The sequence below is a fragment of the Vipera ursinii genome (assembly GCF_947247035.1).
Source record: "Vipera ursinii genome assembly, chromosome: 1".
NCBI classification, from domain to species: domain Eukaryota; kingdom Metazoa; phylum Chordata; class Lepidosauria; order Squamata; family Viperidae; genus Vipera; species Vipera ursinii.
Window position 1 is genome coordinate 99326035 of NC_139512.1, and position 15251 is coordinate 99341285.

Here is a 15251-nt window from a genome sequence, read left to right on the forward strand (position 1 = left end):
CGAGCCAGACATCCTAGAATGTGAAGTGAAGTGGGCCTTAGAAAAGCTGAGCAACAACAAAGCTAGTGGAGGTGACAGTATTCCAGCTGAGCTATTCAAAATCTTAAAAGACAGTGCAGTAAAAGTGCTACACTCAATTTGCCAGCAAATTTGGAAAACTCAGCAGTGGCCACAGGATTGGAAAAGATCAGTTTACATTCCAATTCCAAAGAAAGGCAGTGCCAAAGAATGTTCAAACTATCGCACCATTGCACTCATTTCTCATGCTAGTAAAGTCATGCTTAAAATCCTACAAGCTAGACTTCAGCAGTATGTGGATCGAGAACTACCAGAAGTACAGGCAGGATTTCGAAGAGGCAGAGGAACTAGAGATCAAATTGCCAACATACGCTGGATCATGGAGAAAGCTAGGGAGTTCCAGAAAAACATCTACTTCTGCTTCATTGACTATGCTAAAGCCTTTGATTGTGTGGATCATAACAAACTGTGGCAAGTTCTTAAAGAGATGGGAGTACCAGACCATCTTATTTGTCTCTTGAGAAACCTATATGCGGGTCAAGAAGCAACAGTGAGAACTGGACACGGAACCACTGATTGGTTCAAAATTGGGAAAGGAGTCCGGCAAGGCTGTATACTGTCGCCCTGCCTATTTAACTTATATGCAGAGCACATCATGAGAAAGGCAGGGCTAGATGAATCAATAGTTGGAATTAAGATTGCTGGAAGAAATATCAACAACCTAAGATACGCAGATGATACCACTCTAATGGCAGAAAGTGAAGAAGAACTAAAGAGCCTCTTGTTGCGGGTGAAAAAGGAGAGTGCAAAAGTTGGGTTGAAACTTAACATTAAGAAAACCAAGATCATGGCATCTGGCCCTCTCAATTCCTGGCGAATAGATGGGGAAGAAATGGAGGTAGTGACAGATTTTGTTTTCCTGGGCTCCAAGATCACTGCAGATGGGGACTGTAGCCAAGAAATTAAAAGACGCTTGCTCCTGGGAAGGAAAGCCATGGCAAATCTAGACAGCACACTAAAAAGCAGAGACATCACCCTGTCGACAAAAGTGCGTATAGTCAAGGCTATGGTCTTCCCAGTTGCAATTTATGGCAGTGAAAGTTGGACCATAAGAAAGGCTGAGCGCCAAAGAATTGAGGCCTTTGAACTCTGGTGCTGGAGAAGACTCCTGCGAGTCCCTTGGACTGCAAGGCGATCAAACCGGTCAGTCCTAGAGGAGATCAATCCTGACTGCTCTTTAGAAGGCCAGATCTTGAAGCTAAAACTCAAATACTTTGGCCACCTAATGAGAAAGAAGGACTCACTGGAGAAGAGCCTAATGCTGGGAAAGATCGAGGGCAATAGAAGAAGGGGACGACAGAGAATGAGGTGGCTGGATGGAGTCACTGAAGCAGTAGGCGTGAGCTTAAATGGACTCCAGAAGATGGTGGAAGACAGGAAGGCCTGGAGGAACGTTGTCCATAGGGTCGCGATGAGTCGGACACGACTTCGCAGCTAACAACAACAACATTTAAACTATCAGTTTTCAATCAAGAAGTGTGGGTGATGTGTTGTTTGATACCATAAACATAGTTTGGTAACTGGTGTGGCTAATCTGCAATTATGTTGGCCTATTGATAATGGAAAGTGGCATATCCTATGATTCAAATTAAATATAACTATCTGGGGAAAATAACTTAAATTTGCATATAATGTGATATCTTAGTTACTTCCAAGCCCAAAAGAGAAAGTGTTGGGAAAGAAATGCTTTCTCCATGCCTCTCTTTTCTTGACTAATGGCTTAGTGTCTATCATGTCACTTTCTTCCTTCATTGCTGCAAAGAGTTCATATGGTTCCTTCTGCTGCTTTATTCATAAGCCAAGGCCGTTTTCCCTATTAAACACAGTTCATTAGCTGTAAACAAAATCCTCATCCCTGATCAAGAACAGTTAGTGCCTTTTTTTTCCTGTGAACTTAAATAACCTGAAATGAAGCCAAGGCCAATTTAGCCCCTCTTAACAAAAACAGCCATTTGGTGAAGTGATTTATTGAAGCTGTAAACCACAAGCTAACAGATTTAACCTCTCTTTAAAAGTTAAGAACGCCACAGTATAGCCAAACAATTGCAGCACTAATCCATTGTCTTACAAAGCAGTTTAATCACTTGTTTTGTCTTTGCAATCTGCTTACTGCAAATTTGGGAGATACATCACTCAGATTTACATAGAGAAACTATAGGCAACGTGAATATAATCAGTTCTGGTAGATTAGCTCTGTTTTTATAATATCTGAGCATCAAAACAGTTCAGAAGCAGAGATATTAAAGACCAGGAATAGGAATTGGATGTAATTACTTCTACATCATCTATTTACAATATGGCCTGCATTTGTATGTATTATTAAAACATTTTGAGTACAGTTTCACTGTCATTTCTGCCTTGCAAATGTCTTTCAACTGAACTGAAAGTGAATGGGTTTTCAAAACAAGGTCTGTGGAAGTAAAGCATAAGCAGAACCAGGCATTGTTAAAATATGTTCAAACAAAGGGTAACCCTCCCATTCTTTATTATCTGTTAATTCAGCATATAAACTAAAGGGGCTTATTACTTCAAAAAATAGAGATGGGTAGAATATTGGGAGGTACATGAAAATTTATAATCCCTTTTCTCTTTAAAAAAGGCATAGTATTTTTACATAGATAACTGGTAGGGAGGAACATTGAAAATTAAGCTGTTATGCCTTTTGCAGCTTTTCCTGACCTTGCCTTCTCCAGATGTGTTGAGATTACAACTGCCACAATTTTTAATTTGTGTCAAAGTGTAGACCCAACATATATCTATATCAGATTGTGTTGGGGTCCTGTTTTGCAGCTTTGTTTGGTTTTTCTGAATTGTATACTTGAAGACAGATAAAGGAAGGCAACTCATAAAAGGTAGGAATGAATAATAGTTTGACCCAGGACAATTACTAAACTATGCTATTTGTTTGCAATTTAACTAAAATAAAATATTTTGTTTCTTAATCTTACTGATTAGATAACACATTATTGTACTATATTATCTATGTACAAGAATGCTTTCTCTCTTTCAAACCATTCATCTCGAATAATTTTACTAGAATTGCAAGATGGATATATACAAGTCTGTTAACTTGAATACAAGCTCTTTCTTTAGCAGACAGCTGGAGCAGGAGAGGAAGTAACTGAATCACAACTATGTTATGAAAGCAGGACACTTCTTGCTATAGCTCCAGTTTGGAAAAGTTAATCCATTGTATTTGTGCAAGGGTAATAAATCCCTTTTTGCTGCAGCATCACATATGAATTTTTAACAAACAGAATGATTCTTCAGCACTTAGCAAACTTCAGAACCAATTCTCAATTAGTAACAGTTTAGTTAGGTGCATTACACTTGAATACAAGAGTCCTGGTGGCATAGTGGTTAGAAAGCAGTATTGCATGCTAATTGCTGATTGCCAGCAGTTCAATCCTGATCTGCTCAAGGTTGACTCAGCCTTCCATCCTGCTGAGGTCAGGAAAATCAGGACCCAGATTGGTGGGGGCAATATGCTGACACTGTAAACCGCTTAAAAGAGGGCTGTAAAGTACTATGAAGTGGCATATAAGATTAAGTGCCATTGTTATTGCTAATTTTCTAATAACAAAGCAAGCCTATTAAAAACCTACTATCAGAAAGAGAGGCTGCTAATATGGTACAATGGAAGCTACTGTTTTCTTATTGTGGAAATAGGCAGGTTTCTCTTGAGTCAAGTTACATGTAAGTGTTAGAACTGAGAGCAGAGACAGGAAATTTTAAAATTGTTTTCTGTATTTTTTTAATAAATATTAAAAGTTTAGCATTTGATTCTAAGCTTGCCTATAGGCATCATTTTAAACTCATTTTGCTTTAGATTTTTATATCTGGTCTGTTACCCTTTTTTCTACTCCGCAGGACAGTGTTCACCAGGTGAATATTCAGCTGACGGATTTAAACCCTGTCTTTCATGCCCTTCTGGGACATACCAGCCTGAACCAGGTCGAACATCTTGTTTTATGTGTGGAGGAGGTCTGATGACAAAATTTACCAGTGCAACAGTGTTTCAGGATTGTGAGACTAAAGGTAAGAATGGCAAGATTTCAAAACATTAAGCCATCATTTATTTCAGTCCTAAATTTTCATATCTCCCTCCCTCTGATCTGATCTGAATTTCTATACAGGTTGTTCTTGAGTGACAACCATTTATTCAGCAACCATATGAAGTGATGATGAACGAGTTGTACTAGTTATGATTGCCTTTTGTGACCTTCCTTGCCAGCTTCCCACAACTTCTCCTTCCCCAGCTAAGATAGATAATACTTTACTACCTACAGGAATACTTTTCACCATCCAAAATATAAGAACACCTAGTTGAAAATATCTTACATTAGACCAGCGGCTCCCAACCTTTTCTATACCCCGCACCCCTACAAGGCTTCTGATATATTCTTGCACCCCTTACAAAAGTTTGAAATAAACAACAAACTATGCATATACACTATAATTTTGAAAACTTTTCACACCCCCTGGAATATAATTTTACACCCTGCATTAGACCAAAAATACTATTTTAGGCAAGAAATAATTGGCATATCCTCCAATCAAGCAAGGCAGATTTAATCTCAGTGCCATTTCAAATAGTGAGCTTCCTATAATGATTTTTGTTTTTGCACGAAATTGAATATATTTTTCACCTGTGTGCCTTCTTGTGTCATAAATGTTATATGCATCTATTATGCAATAAACACAGTTATGAAAATCTATGCTTTATGCTTTTTTATAGTGTAAAATCTGTGTTTTTATACCAATTTGCAGATATACTATGAAAATCATACAAGCTTTTATTATACAGGGTTATAAGCATATCGACTTGTATAAATTTATTTTCAGGAAAATAGTTAAATGAATTTAAGATGAAGTATGCTTCTATTATGCCATAATTTTTCAAAATATTAGCTCAAGCTGATTACTTATTTTCATTTATAGTGCAGTGCTCACCTGGACACTTTTACAATACAACTACGCATCGTTGTATCCGCTGCCCAAATGGAACATATCAACCGGAGTTTGGACAAAAGTACTGTATTTCATGCCCTGGAAACACAACTACTGATTTTGATGGATCCACAAACATATTGCATTGCAAAGGTGAAGATTGGTGCGAAGTAAGAATAGTAAATTTTAGAATCCAGGAGATCGGTACAACTTGCCCTGCTTATATTCAGTTCAGTTGACATTTTTTCACATAGGTGAAGAATCCTGTGCCATAGTTCCTTCTTGAGTTGCTGTGATAACATTTCTATATATATCTAATCACATGAGATTTCTTTCCTTGGGGGAATTGTAGCTTATATTCTGCCAAGGAGTCAAGGCAGGCTAATACCAGAGCAACTAGATTCAGTTTTAGTATAAACGTATTCTCTAAAATGTTTAGCTGCTCTACTACCATGTCAATTAATATGAGGTGTCCTTAGTGTAAGAATCTTCAATAATGCTTCTAGGCATCCTGTACTTAATCCTCTGTTATTGCTGTCTTTCACTTCTTCTCATTAACTCATAAAACGAAACTCATAAAAACTCAAACTGTGTTCCAAGGGCTTTCTTTAGTATATTGGATTCTGCTCCCTTTTGGGATGCAGCATATTTGACCTGGTTGTTTTCTTTGGTACCGGTCTCAGTGCAACTTATATAAGTGGAAACAAGAACAGTTGCCAACAGTTTCATCAAGGTTTCTACTCAGAATTCTGTAACTGTACCTAAGACCTTGCTTCCTAAGACTTGTTTACTCTCTTCTACCCACTGCCAGCAGTATGTAGCAGTCTCCCTCATTCCAATGTAGGGAGCCAGTGTATTCCAGCCATCTTCTAAAGGGCTCATTCATTTCATTTCATATATGCCTCACCTTTTTGTTCTAGATAAAGGCTGTTAACAAAATTAAAACAAAAACATAAATTTGACATGTTTAAATTAACACTAAAATTGACACATAATTTAACATTAATATATAATAATTTAACAATTAAAAACTTAGCAAAAAAAAGAGATGTATCTTCAGTATTCTTCCCAATACTGAATTTATGGGAGCCAAACTCAGTTTACAAGAAAGTGTACTCCATAACTGAAGAACAGTACAAGCAAAGGCGCTCTTGCACCTCAGAAAGATTGGCCTTTGATAGCAACGGCCACATGCAAAGGGTCTCTTCTATAGATATTAATAGCTGGACATATTCATAATGAAATAAGAGTTCCTTAGATAGTCTAGTAAGTTGTACGATCTTTTCCTTTTTAAAAACGAAGGCTAACTGTGTTGTAGGTGTGATTTGGTTGACATCTGAGTACAATTCAAAGTGCTGGCGATTATCTTTAAAGTGCTACATGGTTCGACATTTTGATAATTTAGGGACTTTCTGCTTCAAGTGAAATGTATCCATTCAAATGTAGACCTTCATGAACAGGTCTAGATTTGGAATGATGTTGGTTACCTCTGTGAGTTCTGGGAAGGGAAGCTCAGACAAATGTTCTTTTTTACCATGTCCTTCATACTTAGGCAGCCTTCCATAAAGACTCAAAAGATATATTTCCCAAGAGCTTTTAAAAAGGTGGTTAAAATGGAATGTCCCAAAGAACATATGTTGTCCAATGTTGCCAGGGCTGGTTATTATGAGAGAGATTTATTATAGGTTTAATGGGAATGTGGGTTATTTGTGGTTTCATGATTTAATTGATATATGTAAACCACTGGGAATCCATGTGGAATCATTGGTATAGAAATAATATTGCAGGGTCTGGATTTCATTTCAGCCTGTTCCTAACACACACACACACACACACACACACACACACACACACACACACACACACACACACAAAGAGTCTATTACTGAATTAGGCAATATTCAAAGGAACCAATTATTCCTTGGAATTAAGAAGTAAGGAGCATCAGAGATTGGCACCATCTGGGTACTAAAGACATCCCACCCAACGCCTTACACTCATAAATGATGGTTTTGAGGGACTGGAGGAAGTGCTGCTACCAAGAAAAAGGTTAGATAAATCTAAGTTCAGGACACAACAATAACCTGAAAACATCTCAGGGAAGACCCTGCCTAACAGGGAGGGAGGAGGGAAGAACATCCAGACTTGCAAGATTCTATTACTGTAAACCTATAATTGGCCTGCATCATTTTAGTTTCCTAATCTAGTCTACCTTGGAGAGCTTTCACCAGTCAGCAGCGTAAGTGTTGAACAGTAGAGCTCCAGCACTGTCTTCTGGATATAGCCATAAAGGAACAGTGTCTCAAAGTCTAATCCCACCTAGCAGTCTGAACATTTCCAAGGCCAATGTATTGAAAGTACCAAAAGATCCAGGGTATCTAACAGGGCTTCATTTTTATCCAATTTAATTGCAGATCCTCTATCAAGTCAACCATACCAGTTTTAATACTCAGTACTGTCACCATTTAACTAAGCCATGTAATGGTTTCTCCTCAGACTCCACAAATGGGGAGTGTAGGTGAATCATAGAGAAGATCAGAAGAAGGAAACCATTAGCTGTTGGTAATGGAGGATGTCATTCTAGACAATATATCAAGATAAAATGTGTGATGAGGAAGGGGTCTGTGGATTGGTTGCAATATTTGGTCATCTTGGAGGCAATAAAGACAATCTCTGGTTGGAATAATTGGCAAGCATTGATTTCCCTCCCCCTTGTAGTGAGGAGATTGAACATATGATATGAATATCAGCATAGCTATGAAAATTATGAATATGGCTACCAAAATGCCACTGGTATAATCCATTGTGTCAATGAGATAATCAAGTGAAGTAAAATAGTCATGGGGAAGGACTGTGTATGTTATCTTCGTCAAACATGGACGATGTCAGGTCCACAAATAGGGTGATGTGTGAACATACTTCATTTTGAATCATTGCAAGCAGTTGTATATTAACAGTTGTTTAAGAAACCGTATGTTTGATTTCTATATAGAAGCTGAAGTTTGGTTTACAGTGTTTGATGAGTTTGGTGGCATTGGTTATCTTCTTCCACCCACCCTCCCATCCCCCCACCTTTTTTTCCGTAGGCCATAATATGGATAATAGATTCCATTCTTTTTTCAGACAGACATTGCGGGGGTGAGCTTGGAGAGTTTACTGGATACATTGAGTCCCCAAACTATCCTGGAAATTATCCTGCAAACACTGAGTGCACTTGGACCATAAATCCACCTCCTAAGCGCCGTATTTTGATTGTAGTTCCAGAAATATTTTTACCAATAGAAGATGAATGTGGAGACTACTTGGTGATGAGAAAAAGTTGTAAGTTAAAATTAAGTAGATTTTGTTTCTCTGAATTTCTGTGTCAGTTGGCGCTCTATATAAAGTAACAATAAAATAGCTACGCTGTGTTTATAGGCTTGCATATACTAATGCTTAGGTGAATAAAGGAGCATGGATCCAAAGTCTGGAAATTCTGTTGTTTTATTTTCCTTGGGCTGATCTCTTCAGTACAAAAGTAATCCTTTCAATGGGAAAAAGATGTACAAATGATATTAATGCCTTGTAGGTGAGAAAAGCTCCTTTGTACAGTTTCAAACACTACAGATAGTCCTCGAGTTACGAATCCATTCCATTCATAACTTGAGGATTCATAGGAGTGAATGGTGTACCTTGAACGTGATCACTCCCTAAATGAATGTGCGGTTCGTTAAGTGCACATGAGGTATATCAGGGTGAAGAAGGCCATGGGGGGGGGGCTAGTGATGGAACAGGCCACCTGCTTCAGGCCTCCCAAGGCCTCCCTTGACCCACTGAGATAACTCATGCTCCCCACAATTGCTTCCCCCCCATCCTGTCATGACAGGTCACTAACTTTGTGAAGATGTAGCGAGCTGTCCCCTCTCCATCTGTCTCCTCTCCAACCTTTCTGCCACACAAGATCATGGCACCCAGAAGCTTCCAGTCTCAGGGAGACTTTGGGTCAGCGAAATTGCTACTTCAAAGCATCTGGCCCGCTTGCAAACTCTTTGGGTGTCGAGACTGGAAGCTTCTGGAGGCTGTGATCTCGTGGAACTTCAGGCATCCAGTCTTTACACAAAATGTGTTTGAGGAAAGTCCTTTGCCGTCAAGAACGGTGCCCCGGTTTGATGCATGCGTCACTCTCGGCCTGCGTTCTTGGCAGCAAAGATCTTGAGGAAAGGCCTTTGCCACCAAAAACGAAGTCTCAGCTTGATACGAGCATCACTCCTGGCCTGCATTCTCAGTGGCAACTGCCTTGAGAAAAGGCCTTTGCTGCCAAGAACAAAGGCCAGGAGTGATGCATGTGTCAAGCTGGGGCTCCATTCTTGGCGGCAAAGGGTTTTTGCAAAGATGGCAAAAGGCTTTGCAAATGGGGGGGAGCCTTTAAGGTTTCAGCCCTTCCCTCCATTTACAAAGCCTTTTGCTGCAAATCTCGTCCAGGCCTCCGTTTGCAGAGAACAGTGTAGTAATGTGTTGTGAAACACTTTTTTAAAAAAATAGTTGGAGATTCTTTCCAAGATCTTTTCCCACAACAGACTACAATACTCTTATTTTGGAAATGTTGGGAAAAGTTTGAGAGTAGTTTAAAATGTACCAAAATGCTTTCATACTATGTTGAGAGCAACAGTGACAAATGTTGTATACATTACAATGAAATTGAAAAACAAACACCTCTGAAATAACAGCCTCCACTATTCTGGCACCATATAACTCTACTTTGATTGCTGTCCCAGAATTCTCAGTTCTTAGCTTGGTTGCATCAGGAAAACACTTTACTAAAGCAGACTTCAGTAGATAAACATAGTGATTACAGATAGCAGTCATCTGCTTTTCACTAGAAGACTTTGGCAACAGGATAACTGAATGAGATCTTCGGGGAAAACTAATATTGGGGCAATAGTAGGACCTTATGGGGAATAAAGCATAATAGAACTCTGATATCTGCATTTGTACATTTTGTTTGCCAGCTTCCACCAATTCTGTGACCACGTATGAAACCTGCCAAACATATGAACGCCCTATAGCTTTCACTTCCAGGTCCAAAAAGCTCTGGATCCAGTTCAAATCAAATGAAGGAAATAGTGCAAAAGGATTCCAGGTCCCTTATGTAACCTATGATGGTAAGACAAGAAAGTTTAAATGTGGGCATTTTATTTTTGTTATTTATATTTCTGCACTTCCATAATTGAAGAAAGTAGAAAGAGAAGATCTCAAGAAGATGAATAGGTAGTGAGCAGTTATTTAGCATCTGAACTTTCCAATATGCGAAACTTGCTTGCTGTACTCACAGATCATACTAAATCATAAGTGATTTACTGATTTGGCCTACTCTATATTGTGATCCCAGTCACTGTGGTTTGCAAATTGTAGTTTATGGCTAAGTCAACAAACCCATGGTTGAATTAATCATGGCTGGGCACAATATATGAATCCAATCATAAGATAAATAGTTTAGAAAATATTAGCAATCATTGTGTTACCTGATGTTTTAACTGTTCATCAATCTTTATAGATTGAAAGTCAGTTTTGAAAGAGGTTAACCTGGAATATAGATACACTGTATAGTCTCCTTTATTTGGGGGAAGTATATTTTGTTTATCTGAGAATACAGAATTAGAATTCCTGGATAGAAAATGGCAGCAATTGCATTGATGCAGCTTAAGGCTTTAATAAAGAACTTTTATGAAAAAATGTGTTTGACTTGACAGATGGTTTTCTTAAATCATGTCATGTCTTACTAATCAGCCATGCCAGGATGCATCATTTCTGCACAAAATGATGTAGGGTTAGCTGTATCTGATCAGAGAAATTGTTATGGTATTTAGGGCCATGATAGTAAGGCAGATACTGTAGCTGTTTTCAGAAAAAGTTCTGAATCTTTCATTGGTTTTTGTATTTTATGTAATACATTTTTACAAGATGTGTTCTGTGTAATATTGTGACTTCTCTATTCCTTGATTACTCTGTTATAGCTGAGATTATATTTTTAGATTTAGGAAGAACTATCATATGTTTTCACTCAGCCCTGGGAAGTTACTTTTTTCATAACTGTTCCAGTGGTTTCACACTTTCTGCTTTGAAGTTAAATTTGGGACTAATCAATATTTCAGGCAGAGACAAAGAGAACTAGCAGCTTTCTCTCCATATGATCTCTGGCCATTATTCCAAGTTAAACAGGAATTCCCTCAGGGTAATGACCATCCCCAAACAAATCTGGTTTGGGCATGATGAACTCCAAATGCCTGACATGTGTTTCCTTTAAAGAGCTAAATTTGGTTTTGCTGTAATCAGTGGTAACTTTCTGATCTCAGTTTTCTGAGACAGCCTTTGTTCCAGAATTTTGGAACTGAACTTGATATAATTCCCATAAAGAAAACACATTTGTGGAACTCACACACTTGCTGTAAAAATAGCAAAAACTATTGAGTAATGGTTTTATTATATAAGGACAATGGAGAATAAGAATGTTGATGGTGGATATTTTTAACGCAGAAAGTGTTAAGGAAAAAAGTTGTTGAAATGTACAAAGTAGAGTTTGTAAGAATACTCATGATCTGAATATAGTAGTATCAACCTTTTACTATGGAAAATTTTGTTTCTGTCTTTTTATATGGTTCTCTTATTGAAATTATTTTGGAATATATTAAATCTTTAAATTACAGAAGCCTCTAATTTTTTGATTGTACATTACAAAAAAAAATCTATAATAACCCTGGGATGCTTTTAAATTGCTTTACATGTTTAAATGTAAATGATCTGTGTTTGCCTAAACGGAATATTTTTTACTCTTTAACAAGTAAGCAGGATTAATGCTGCTTTGTGTATTCTGAATAGAGGATTATCAGGAGCTAATAGAAGATATAGTCAGAGATGGTAGACTTTATGCATCAGAAAATCACCAAGAGATCCTTAAGGTAATCTTATTTCTAACCTTGCCTGAAAGAAAATAGGAATTAAGCTTTTTCATAGTCAAAAGATTTATGCTGTTACTCATGATCTATGAAGTGCAATGAGTTGGCAATGTATTAATAAATTCTTGTGACAGAGGGAAGTGGGTACCAACATAGGAAGGCAAGTATATCTTTCTAACAAGAACAGCTATCTGCTGCTATTATTATAATTATTGTATATTACACATATATTGCCTTGACACTCTGGAACTCTTGAATAGCTAGTTGAGGTAGTGCTGACTAAAAGTACATTATTATTTGAAGCAAAAAAACCAAAAGTGGTTTCTTTATTCATGTGCCCCGAGACTATACAGGTAGTTCTTGACTTACGACTACAGTTGAGCCCTAAGTTTCCATTGTTAAGAGAGACAGTTGTTAAATGTGAGTTTTGCTCTATTTTACAATTTTTCTTACCATAGTTGTTAAATCAGTCGCTGCATTTATTAAATGAGTAAGACTGTTGTTAAGTGAACCTGGCTTCCCCATTGACTTTGCTTGTCAGAAGGTCACAAAAGGGGAATCACATGACCACGGGACACGGCAACCATCATAAATACATACCAGTTGCCAAGGGTCTGAATTCTGATCCTGTGCCCACAGGGATGCTGCAATGGTTGTAAGTGTGAAAAATGGTCATAAGTCACTTTTTTCAATCCCATTGTCACTTCACACGGTCACTAAATGAATTGTTGTAAGCTGAGGACTATCTGTATATGGTTAAGGAGGGAGTGGAAAATTTCAGAGTAAAAAATACTGTTTCCCGCTTATGAAGTAGTAAAGACAATAGAAAACTTTGATCTTAACGTTGCACTCTCTCTCTCTTCCCCTCCCTCCCTCCCCCCAACCCATGCCTTAGGATTCCATCCATATTGGCTTGGGCTTCTAAACAAAAGGCAGAATCTAAATCTGACATAAATAAAAGTAACAGGGCATCACCTGGCTAATAATCCTTTTCTAACTTTAGTTTTTAATAGTTACTATATTAAATGTGCTTTTGTCTTATTGTTTATTTCAAGTCATCATCAAATGATTAAAAATATTTACCTTATTCTTTCAGGATAAGAAGCTGATAAAGGCATTGTTTGATGTCTTGGCCCACCCACAGAATTACTTTAAGTATACAGCACAAGAATCTAGGGAAATGTTTCCAAGATCTTTCATTCGACTGTTGCGTTCTAAGGTCTCCAGATTTTTGAGACCTTACAAATAATGTATATTACATTTTTTAAAAAAACTTTAAGTTCTTAACTGTACAGGCTTGTTTTATATTCTTTTTTATAGGGCAGTCTGGAAAAAACTGACGAGCCAATTGTATACAACATGTATATTTTAAATTAAAAATATAATTATTTCAGTCCATGGAGGTTTTTCTCTTGTCTCATAATCCACTGGATGACTGTTTATTTTAGAAAAGTTGCGCAATTGTCTTGGAGGTGATGCAGTGATAACTAATCATGATTAATGTGAATATTCTTGAAAAGCAAGAATGATGGCAGCAGTTTAAAAGAGTGAGTCCATCATGTCCGATCAGTCCACTTTGGAATTTCAGAGTTGATAAAGACAACACAGGCTTAAATGTCAATGTGATATGAGAAAAGATTGGTTTTCAAAGTGTGATTTCAAAACAAACCAAAGCATGATGTGAGTCTTCTGCTTTTTCATTAAAAAGAAATAGTACAGTAGGTTTTTCAAGTAGAAAACTACTTTCAAGTGGATTTTAAAGTGAGAATGATAGCAATCCTTTTGTACAGAATCCTTTATTTCTCAACATTCTGGTAGCCAATTCAATATTTAACATTACTTGAGTTACCCTGGACGAAGAGTGAATATTTATGTTCTCAGACATTCCAATGGTAAATGAATAAAAACTATGTGTAGGGAACGGGGGAAGGTATAATTCTCTTGTTTATGTAAGAGGGCAAAGATATGTATTGATTATGACATTTCACTATATAAATTTGTTAAGCTTCTATTTAAAAATTACCTTTAAAAGGATAATTTAAATAAAGAAAATGCAGTAAATTTGTATGGCTCGGATAGGGTTATGTTATGATGATATGCAGGAAAAGACGCTCTGTAAGACAATCTAGATTATTCCACACCTTCCTTAATTAGCTTCTCAATGCTGTGTGTAACTGTTTCTTTTTTTTATATGCCACACAACTGTCCATAAATTAATGGCTGAGTTCTTGACATGGGAAGTAATAATCTCCTTGTTTTTCACAAGAGGGCAGTATGTGGTATACATTTAAGTCTAAATAAACAGTATGTTTTGTTTTATCCTTAATCAGTTTAAAAAACAGAGTAGGGTTCAAAAAGAGTGCGTAGCCATACATATGCAGAAACAGAATTAATACAGGATGCCGGTTTTACCTGGCAATTAAATGCGGTCTTTAAGGCTTTTTCTTCAGATTCACTGTTAAAATGCTCTCTGATTAGAAAAAACAGAGTTTTCCTTAAAGAATATCAAAGATAAAAGTTATTGTGAATATCAGGGTGAGGCCAGTATGTAAGAGAATCTGTCATATTCTGGACTATTAATTGGCTTTCCTAATATTGCAAACTAGATGATCTGCGTAGTTTCTTCTGATTCCACAATTTATTTATTTACACTTACATATATACATCAACTTATATGCCACCCGCCTCCCAATGCCTCTGGGCAGCTTACACTTAAAAGTAAAAAGGAGAAGAGAAAAAAGAAGGAATACTCCAAAAACATCATATAACCAGTGTAAAGTCGTGTGCTTCACATAGAGACGGACACAGAGCTGGGGTAAAGATGAGTTTATTCTGAACAGTACGAACTGGGGAAACAGGGAAGCCTGGCGTCTATTTGTACCTGCCCAGGTGGATGGCATCCAATCATTTCAAACCTGGGCTTCCTGCCAGTGCAGGTGACAATGGGTGTAGATCCTGGCTTCCCACCAGGCTGACCATGCCTGGGGCTGTCAACAGCTTAACTCATTAGGCTTATCCTGAGTGAGCAGTTATCGCCCGGAGCTGTCCAACCCCTCTGCTGATCTGCACCATCAGCCTCCTGCTGTGCTGTCTCTTTGTGTATGCTGGGAGGCATACACTGCAACCAACATACCAGTTCCTCTCCAATCTAGCAGTGACTCAACCTTCACTTTGCCCTAGAGCCTGAGAGAATAGACAGATCTTTATTAGCTTCTTGAACATTACTTTTTAATTCTATGATTCTAAGTTAACTGATGGCAAATGCATGTTGCATCAGTTATTGTTGCTTAG

The 15251-nt window shown here is 37.6% G+C and overlaps 1 protein-coding gene across 1 annotated transcript in view; it reads left to right on the plus strand.

Moving 5' to 3' along the window:
• The window catches only part of SCUBE2 (signal peptide, CUB domain and EGF like domain containing 2), a gene marked incomplete at its 5' end in the record, with an annotated part of 65246 nt that extends 51866 nt beyond the window's left edge, over positions 1–13380 (plus strand). Inside the window, 6 exons of the mRNA XM_083348361.1 lie at positions 3949–4116; positions 5020–5181; positions 8152–8349; positions 10017–10169; positions 11884–11963; positions 13057–13380. Coding sequence (XP_083204487.1) covers positions 3949–4116; positions 5020–5181; positions 8152–8349; positions 10017–10169; positions 11884–11963; positions 13057–13209 — 914 coding nt within the window. The 3' untranslated portion in view covers positions 13210–13380. The remainder of the gene's footprint in view (positions 1–3948; positions 4117–5019; positions 5182–8151; positions 8350–10016; positions 10170–11883; positions 11964–13056) is intronic.
• Between the last annotated feature and the right edge of the window lie 1871 nt (positions 13381–15251).